This window comes from Cyprinodon variegatus, unplaced genomic scaffold (assembly GCF_000732505.1).
Source record: "Cyprinodon variegatus isolate N-32 unplaced genomic scaffold, C_variegatus-1.0 Scaffold1387, whole genome shotgun sequence".
In the NCBI taxonomy this organism is placed as follows: domain Eukaryota; kingdom Metazoa; phylum Chordata; class Actinopteri; order Cyprinodontiformes; family Cyprinodontidae; genus Cyprinodon; species Cyprinodon variegatus.
Window position 1 is genome coordinate 87,488 of NW_015151840.1, and position 10,236 is coordinate 97,723.

The following is a 10,236-nucleotide window of genomic DNA, read 5'->3' on the forward strand; positions in this document are numbered from 1 at the left end:
TCACAATCAAGCACAGAAGTAACGCTTCCTTTAAGTGAGCGAGTACTTCCCTGCTCTTGACTGGACGTGGCCTAGTCGTCTGAACACCAACGTGAGTAAAACCAACTCCTCGTAAACAACTTTAACTTGATTTTTAGATAATAAACTAACATGCAGATGCAGTATGTACAGGATATGCTGCCATGCAGCTAAACTAGCACGTTGAATCCACGGTTGTTAATCTCTGTTGTCACCTCATGGCGCTTATAGCAGTTCAAACATATGATCTAGTTTTAGAGCGGCTCATGTCAGAGGAATCTTGCAGTTAAAGGTGACACGAGGGGGTGTCTCTCTCCCCTATTTATCTAATATCACCAATGCCTTCGTGTTAAGAGCAGCGTCCTTATGATTGCCCAACACTGGCAAACAAATACACTGGATCAGGTTAAGTAATACTTGATGTGTTCTGGTCAGAGCAGGTAGACTAATGTTATGCAATCCAGCAAGTTTTTGGGGCAATTAAGTGAATTTCTCTTATTATGCACCTATGATGCAGAAATTCCACAATAAAAACGTTATTTATTATTATTATTATTTCACTAAAATACAATGGTTAAAACGGTGTCTGTTATGTTTAGATGTTTTTTTTATTAATATAAGTATTAAAACACATTTTAATCAAATTAATACTTATTCTGCAGTTTTGTCTTTTAGACATTAAATCAAAAATATCTCAACATGTAACCTTTTATAGCATCAATAGGTGAGTTTTTTACATGCAGGAAGGATTTAATTTTTAATTTTAACTCTTATCTGAAAGCTGCACAATATAATAAATGGCAGTTTTCTCTGCAGTATATTTGTTAAATTTCTTGTTCTGTATATCATCTTTGCTCCTAGCGATATGTTTTGGCCTGTTGGGTAGGTATTTATAGTTGTTTAGGGTTAAACTTTATCTAGATTTTGGTGAATGGAAGGAAAAAAAGAGGATATTGTCTTCGCTTACAGTGCAGTATTATTAATTGTAGTTTTTTTTTCGCCTAAAAAAGGTGCAAAATCACGCACATCCTGAGGAAGTTGAGATTAGGTGCTGGACCACCAAAAAAATCACAGATGACAAAATAGAAGGAAGGGATTGCGGCACTAAACGTCACTGTTTGTATCTGGTGAATAAACCAATTTGGGAGCTACAAGTTGTGAGTAGATCCATCTTTGTTGTTTTATCTCTCTGAATAAATTATTCATATATAAATTATATATTTTCTAGAAGCTTCAGCTTAATTGGTCATATAATTTTTTGTTTTTTGTACCAGGAACTTTAAAATAAATAATGAAAAGGTGTTGTAACTTGTGAAGTTATTTTTGTGAAATACAAGCAAGGCAGTTTTTCTGTTTGGTGGTTTAGAGTTAAACCATAACCCTATAGGTTAATTGTTTGTTCACTCCTGAAGCCATCTGACATGTTAAATTAATTTTTAACTCTGCCCTTGGTTTTCAGCATCCATGCAGCGCTGCCTTACTCTGACCCTTGCCCGGCACAGCAGGCTACTTTTGAGCAATAAATTAGCTTCTGTTCACTGCCGCCAGTCAGCAGCCATGTCGAGTCTCCTCATCAACCAGCCCAAATACTCCTGGCTGAAGGAGCTGGGTTTATCTGAGGACAACCTTGGTGTTTACAACGGAAGCTGGGGAGGCAGCGGGGAAGTAGTCACGTCCTACTGCCCCGCCAACAATGAGCCAATAGCGAGAGTTACCCAGGCAACTTTGGCAGAATACGAAGAAACGGTCCAGAAGGCGAGGGAGGCCTGGAAGGTGTGGGCAGATATTCCAGCTCCAAAAAGAGGGGAGATTGTGAGGCAGATTGGGGATGCATTAAGAAAGAAAATCAAAGTGCTTGGAAGTTTGGTTTCTCTAGAAATGGGTAAGATCTATGTTGAAGGAGTGGGCGAAGTCCAGGAGTACGTTGATGTCTGTGATTATGCAGTGGGTCTGTCAAGAATGATTGGTGGGCCTATTCTTCCCTCTGAAAGACCCGGACATGCTCTTCTGGAGCAGTGGAACCCAGTTGGTCTTGTCGGCATCATAACTGCCTTCAATTTCCCTGTGGCTGTATATGGATGGAACAACGCCATCGCCCTGACCTGTGGCAACGTCTGCCTTTGGAAGGGTGCCCCAACCACCCCTCTCACTAGTGTTGCAGTCACCAAAATTGTGGCAGAGGTGCTAGAACAAAACAATCTGCCCGGGGCTATCTGCTCCATGACCTGCGGAGGCGCTGATATCGGCACCGCCATGGCAAAGGATGAACGTGTGGATCTTCTGTCTTTCACTGGAAGCACCCATGTTGGCAAGCTTGTAGCAATGATGGTGCAGGAAAGATTCGGACGCAAGTTGCTGGAGCTCGGTGGAAACAATGCTATTATCGTGTTTGAGGATGCAGACCTCAACCTTGTGGTTCCTTCTGCCGTCTTTGCTTCGGTAGGAACTGCTGGGCAACGTTGCACCACAACTAGGAGGCTGATGCTTCATGAGAGTGTCCATGACACAGTGGTTGAGAGGATAGCTAAGGCCTACAAACAAGTTCGAATTGGAGACCCTTGGGATCCAAGTACTCTCTACGGCCCTCTGCACACCAAACAAGCTGTGGAACAGTATCTGTCTGCAATCGCACAGGCCAAGCAGCAGGGTGGTACTGTGGTTTGTGGGGGGAAGGTGATGGATCGCCCTGGAAATTATGTTGAGCCCACTATCATCACAGGATTGCCTCATGACGCACCCATCGTCCACACCGAAACCTTTGTCCCAATCCTCTACGTCCTCAAGTTCAAGACAGAAGAGGAGGCGTTTGCTTGGAACAACGAGGTCAAGCAGGGTCTGTCCAGCAGCATCTTCACCAAAGATATGGGCAGAGTTTTCCGCTGGATGGGGCCTAAAGGGTCTGACTGCGGCATCGTGAATGTCAATATTCCTACAAGCGGAGCTGAGATCGGAGGAGCGTTTGGTGGCGAAAAGCACACTGGTGGCGGAAGAGAATCGGGCAGCGATTCCTGGAAGCAGTACATGAGGCGCTCCACCTGTACAATAAACTACAGCAAGGATCTTCCCCTGGCTCAGGGCATTAAGTTTGAGTGAAGCCTTCAAGTGCATTTTAGCAACACTAAGTCTTTGTAGTTTACCTGATGTTAACCTGTGCAAAAGATTTGTCTTTGCATTTAGTTAGGTCAGCGAGAATTAAGCAAAACTTTCAAGTAGTATTTAGTTACGAATGTTGATACTAATCCTAAATATGAAACGAGTTTGAATAATATTTTTGTTAAAGGTCAAATGCTTTTCTCACAAAAATGTTCATGTGAGCTTCTCTTCAAGCACTTAAAGTTCTGCTTGGTAGCTGAGTGACTGTACCTGATTCTTCATACTGTTTAAAATAAATAAATAAATAAAATGTACCTGTTTTGGAAGAAAAATGTCTGGTCTTAAAGAGTTTGTATTTGGTTAATTTTGTTAACAGACTACTTGCCTCTATGATTCTAATTACAATAAAGTTAAAAACATCTAAATAGTAAATCAAAATGAGGCACCTAGAAGTGGTCAGACATTTTATAATTGTTTGATTAAAAAGGTCCTGAAGTACAGCTTGCTTGCTGTGAAAAATTCTATTTTTTGCATATTTGTCATAAGTATTAAGTAGTCATAAGTTAAATTTCCATATCATGTAAAAGAGGAGATACTTCTGTTTGGAAACTAGGTTTGAAGAAAAACTTCTACGAATATCTGTAACGATAATTCCTTTTTTTATTTGACTAATACTTATTTGATAAGTATTAAAACAGAATTTTATCGAATTAATACTTATTCTGCTGTTTTGTCTTTAGACATCAAATAACCAAAAATATCTTGACATAATCTTTTAAAGCATCAATAGATGCATTTGTTGCATGCATGAAATATTTAAGTTGCCGTTTAATGGTACATCTTAATGGAGCAACTATCTGAAAGCTACAGTGGCACAATATAATAAATTGCAGTCATCTTTGTGGTATTTTTATTATATTCTGTATGTCATCTTTGCTTCCAAGAAATATATTTTGGACTGTTGGGCAGGTATTTGCAATTGTTTATGGGTTAACTTCTAAACTTCTAAGAAAATACTTTGTGGTTGAAGGGGGAAAAAAAAGAAAAAAAGGGGCACATCCTGAGAAAGTTGAGATTAAGTAGCCTACTGGAACACCAAACAGATCACAGATGACAAAAGAGTTCTATTAATATCTGTAACAGTAAACTTCAGAAGCAGCAACAACATCATAGACATGCCTTGTTCACCTGCGGATTATAGTTGGTAATTTTAGATTTTTTTTTTATAGATTTTTTTTTATAGATTTTCTCTGAGGAGGGATGATTGCCCATACTACATGTAATACTTTTTATTCATATGTAATACTGGGAGCACCACAAATTAAAAGTAATGTTGTACCTAGATGAGATACTAGAGTAAGAGAAATCCAAATACATCAATATCAGTAATTGACAAGAGTGGAAGAGATTTTAATAATAATAAAAAGGTGATAATTTACCAGAGTGGTACAGCTGTAATATTTTTATTTACTCAAAAGAAGAAAGTAGTGATCCAGGAATTTACTCAAGAGTAAGAAAACGCTTGGTTAAATGGCTGCTCAAGTACTAACTAGTTGTTTGAATTTATGTTTAAAATTATGCAATCGGAGACACTGTGATATGCAATTTTTGGCATTTTAAAAGTTTAAAATTAAATAAAGCCATTACAAGTGTGTATTTAAAACACTTTAAAATCTAATTTTCTGCATGAACTTAAAAGAAACAATTCTAAAAGTATGTACTGTATACAGTATAGCGAGGAAACAATGAGATTAATCATTATTAATCGATTATTGAAACAATCATTAACTAATTAAGTAATCGAATAATCATTAACTGGAGTATAGAGACTCTCAAAGATGCCTTTAGCTGGCAGAGCACCCCACATAGAGAAGTAATTGTTTTAAAATTGTAAAAGAAAAAAATAAACATTTTGCATTTAAGATTTAAAAAAAATAAAAGCTTTTTTTGTCTGTCAATATGCTCTATCCAGAATTCAAGTGGAAAATTTTTAGTTTTACCTGGTTTAATATAAAAAGTCTTCTTTAAGGAGCCATTTTTTATTACCTTGTTAATGGAACATATATTATATACGGTAACTATTAATTGATTATTCGAAAAAATAATTGACAGATTAATGGTATTTTCCCTGATCTCTGAATTGCTCCTATTTCTTATGGTGGGTAAAGTAAATGTATTTGAGTAAGAGTTATAGACTCACAAGAATACTAATGCAAAATTAAAAACTACCCTGAAGTATAATTACTAAAATTACATTTATTTCTTAAAGATTTCTTCACTAAATGTAACTGAGTAAATTAAACTTGTTACTACTCCCCTCTGTAATGTACATATAGTTGATTTTAAAGGAAATAAATAGTAAAAAATATGTTTTATGGTTGGGGCTGCTCACTTGCATCAAGAAGGTTCCGGGTTCGATTCCCGGCCCGGGGTCTCTCTGCATGGAGTTTGTATGTTCTCCCTGAGCATGCCTGGGTCCTCTCTGGGTACTCTGGCTTCCTCCCACAGTCCTAAAACAAGACTGTTAGGTTAATTGGCTTCTCTAAATTCTCCTTAAGTGTGAAAGTGAATGGTTGTTTTTCCTGTTTGTCTCTGTGTTGCCCTGCGTTAGACTGGCCACCTGTCCAGGGTGTACACAACTTCTCACCCATTGACAGCTCGAGATAGGCACCAGCACCCCTCATGACGCCAGCAGGGATAAAGCATGACAGTAAATGTACATATGATTTATGGCCTCTATTTATATTTGATTAATTTACCATAACATTTTTTTTTTTTAACACGTTGCCCAAGATAAGTTCAATCTTTAAGATAAAATGCTGATTAGGAGAAAATTTCACATCTATTAACAGGACTAAAATGTACCTAGCCCATTATTGAGATAATATATTATTTAGTAGAATGGAATAAATCAGCTCTGTCTCTTTAATAAAGATACTACTCCAGTTCCACTCCTCATGTCCCACCTCCCTCCCTCAGTTTCCTCACCCTCCCACTCAGCTGCTCTCCACTCATACTCCAGCTCTGCTCTTGCTCTCCACTTATTTACAGCCTCTCCTGGCAGCATCCACAACGCTCAGTGCTGAAAAGAAGAAGCGAAACCACAGCCACTGTGTGCGACTCCCAGTCCATGTTATTCAGGACATATGCAGTCCACTTCCTCTGTGTCTCATCTTCTCAGCAAAAAGGTAGAAAAGCTTCAACTGTTTTTGAAATCTTTAGGTTTTCATTTCTGTTCCTCTGCAGGGCGTGAGATTTAAGCCACCTCATCTGTTGTGCCATAGCTTTATACAAAAACATTTGTATAAAAGATGTTTTCTGTATGAAACGTTTAATTATATTAGAAGGGAGTGTGTGCAGAATCAGCCAAATTAAACCCCAGTTACCATGTAGTTTTAGGCATTATTAGGGCTTGGGTTTGGTTATCAGGCAGCTAAGGGGTATTACCTTACTCTTATCCCATGTTCAGAACCTGTGGTGCGCCAAAATGTCAAGCAAAAATAATTATGTGCCCATGATAATAAATTAATGATCATCTCATAATGGTGCAGCAGTGATTTGAAAAGGGTGGCATTAGCCTACTAGGCTGTTCCATACTTCCTCTAAATTTATTCCCTCTATGCATAGGTCTTGAGATTCACTTCTTAGGAAACTCAAACCTTGTTGGTCTACGATTTTACAAAAGAACTTGGGATTCCCCTAGTTGGAAATATTCTCACTTCTTCACTGTGTACATTTCCTCTGCAGCTTAAAGTGCTAATATGAGGGATTCATGGGAAATTCTGAGAGTTTAATTTTTTTTTTTTAATGTTTTGCGGCATGTCAAATTTTCTTTCACACATTTAGGGTCAAATTTTCTTTCACACATTTATCGCTGTTTCCATTTAGAAGTGAAAATGTAGCTTTGTCTTAAATTTACAGATTACTCAAAAACTAAACCTAGAGTGAAAGTAGTCTGTAGTATTTTTATTATTTATTAAAATAAACGCTCCTCAGAAAAAGCGCAGAGGTAGTCCTGTCCTAGAAAGCATTTGTTATAGAGCCCAGGATTGACTTACACATCAAAATACAGTATTATATTATAGACAAAATATGCCAGAGTCACTCAAACAGTGAGTTATTCATTATTCATCATTCGTCTTTGCTTTAAACTCTCCCAAAAAGACCAGAGCATACTTTGGAATTAATGGATTGAAAAAAAAAAGCTTTGAAATAATTTAGAAATTCATGTTTTCTTGCACCTTTATTGAATCTACCTAAACCTTTTTGCATTTTGGGTCACTGGAAACTGGCTCTATGTTTGGGAATAAAAAACTAATTGTACATCATGTATGACATTTCACACTAAAGTTAGTATTTGATTTTTAGGTAATCATTTGTTACAAATTAAAAGCGACATTATGGTGTTTTTAAAAAACCTGGCTTATCCATTGTTTATTCAGGATCGTATATATATATATATATATATATATATATATATATATATATATATATATATATATATATACACTGTACAGACCTAAGCTACATAATTCATTGATAAAAGAACAATCAAAACATGGCCTTTAGAACCCAAAGAGAGCAGTTTCAGTGGATTTTGGCACCATACACCTCAAGATTGGGATAAATATAAAATAAACTGCTAATTAGATCTTATACATTTATATTGTTTCCATTATTGATGTTGCTAAATTACTGTGTGTTGTAGAACGGATTATGTTGGAAAAGTGAAAGTGTGTTTGGTTTTATGTAAGAAAGAAAGGTCAGGGTGTCATGCATGCTGGGACTGATGCAGCTGAAAAGCAGTCAGTTCTATATGTTAATGCTAATTAACAGTCAAGTATACTGTCAGTCATTTAAAGTTGCTTTTTAGCTGTGGAAACATAATTGTCAGTTGTAAAGTTTTGTCTGTATAGCTGGAAAACATTACATGCATTAAAATGTATTTTATGCTCAGACTATTATGCTCAAACTATTTTTCACAACCATAGAAACAGTGTATTTAAGGAATATTAAGGGTCATAAGACGTAAATAATCAAAAGGCTGCCTTAAATATGGCTGAAGATCAAACAAAGGGAAAATAATTATGAAAAAAATATAATTATTAGCCTTTTCTCTGACCTATTTTACATCTTACAGCACAATAGGTAACATGTAATGTTCTAAATATAGTTTGTAAAATCTTGTTGCCTATCTCTACTGGTGTTTTTTTCTAACGGCCTTAGAACCTCTCTAAACCTAAGAAGTACTATTACAAAGTAGCAGACTATAAAATATATTTTTGTAGTTTTGTTTTTTTTGTACTGCAGTTGATTTGCTGCCCATTTAATTTTTTTTCTAATTTATAGAACTTCACAACAGTAAAGTTAGCATCTTTAGTGGTGTAAGAAAAAAGGATAATTATTTGGGTCACGTTTAAGCGTAAAAAAAAGTCAGTTATGAAGTTCTTTTAAAAATGCACTAAAAAGATTATTCATTATTTAACCCTAATGGAGAGTAAGGAATTATTTCTTCTATGAAAAAGCTACTCAGCAGCATTTGACATAAAATGTACAACTTTAGTTAGACCTAGTTAAAGGGCTGATTCTCAGGAAAAAACATATCTCTAGCTGTCATCATCCATTTTCCTCATCAAAGAGAAAATTAAGAGGAGACAAGGTAGCAAACTCAGCAAGGCACGCATATTTTAAGTCACTTTGCACTCTTCAAGAGCGGCCTTTTTTCGATAATCCATAATGCATAGCAGCTCCGGCTCTCCCTGGTATTTCTCCTACCTTCTTGACGTCAGTTGCCATTTCTGATGGTTACTCTAGCAACGACCAGCCTCCCCAAGAGATGTCTGGTGGATAAGACGGCCCAGATAAAGCCTTTTAAGGTTCTACTCTTGCTCCACCTTTTAATTGCTTTTGATACGCTGTAAGTATTACATATGGGCCTCCAGGCAGTGTGGCCATGTGTGTATATTTAAAAAAAAAAAAAAAAAAAGGACATAAGTGAATAAAATAATACAGAAAAAATCTTCACACCCCACCTACGTATCTATGATTTGATCACCCATGTGCAGGAATCCTCACATTTGTGACCCAAAATTTGGTCTGAACTCTAGTTGGGTGATTAGTTTGTTGTACAGTTTAAATTTTATATGTAAATGTATGGCCTTCGGAATAATTTAATACATTTTACAGCATTTAGCAAATAATATACAAAGAAAACAGATATCATGTGCTTATTCATGTGCACCACTAATCCTTAAAGTCCTTTTTGACTTGCAAATCCTATTTGCAGGTAGAACTACTGTTAATTCATTCAAAAGAGTATTTTCCTTTTTTGCATCTATGCAAAAAAATCTCAGAAGTAGTGGGCTGCTGTAGAAACCTGTTGACTGCGTTGGGAAGAACTTCTCACGAGAAAAACGAGAGCTGTTTCCTATGAACCGTAAAAACAGCCATAATATTCAAATTATCTCATTTATTCACAATACTGCTCCTGTGTGTTACCAAGTCTACTCCTTGTGTGCATTTGAAGCTGAATTTGCATCCATGAAAATAAAATGTCACACATGAAAGCAACATCACAGGTAGGTCGCTGTATACAATGCACATTATGGGCTCTACTGTGCTATTTATAGCCTTCGCTGACGTATTTGCCTTTCTTTGGCTATTGATGTGCTATTTTTACATTGTCATTTTGCCCTACCTCCTTCCCTTTTGGTTGCCAAGCAATGAAACAGGGGACCTGATTGGCCAAGGAGACGCTTTTGCTGACTGTGACACTCAGCTGGCTGATGATATTCACTCTTATTCCGCTTACTGGAGCAGAATACTCACCGTGTTGTTTTCTCGTTTTATTAAGTAATTCATTTCCTAGATTTCACAGTTGATATCTGCAATGGAAATAATAAATGAAGATAATCCAAGCGGCATTATTGGTAACCTCACTCTGACATAATCTTTTGCTATCATGTTAATTCTAATCCTCATAATCTGTTTAGGGCTAAATTGGTAAGTCACACCTAAACCACTGCTGTGAAAGTGAATTCAATTAGACTTAATCTGACCCCATGCCTCTCCCAAAGGAAACCAAGAGCTGGTGAAACTTTCATCCTCCCTCCATTGATTATGGCT

At 36.7% G+C, this 10,236-nt stretch overlaps 1 protein-coding gene across 1 annotated transcript; it reads left to right on the forward strand.

The window, feature by feature from the left end:
- The first annotated feature begins 7 nt into the window (after positions 1-7).
- Positions 8-3,446, forward strand: aldh7a1 (aldehyde dehydrogenase 7 family member A1). Its single transcript, XM_015402722.1, has 2 exons — positions 8-91; positions 1,478-3,446. The coding sequence occupies exon 2, from the start codon at positions 1,483-1,485 to the stop codon at positions 3,109-3,111; it is 1,629 nt and encodes a 542-aa protein (XP_015258208.1). The 5' UTR covers positions 8-91; positions 1,478-1,482; the 3' UTR covers positions 3,112-3,446.
- The last annotated feature ends 6,790 nt before the right edge of the window (positions 3,447-10,236 follow it).

What these genes read in the sequence shown, in the direction of transcription:
- aldh7a1 (XM_015402722.1), top strand. Translation starts at nt 1,483, where the DNA reads ATGCAGCGCTGCCTTACTCTGACCCTTGCCCGGCACAGCAGGCTACTT.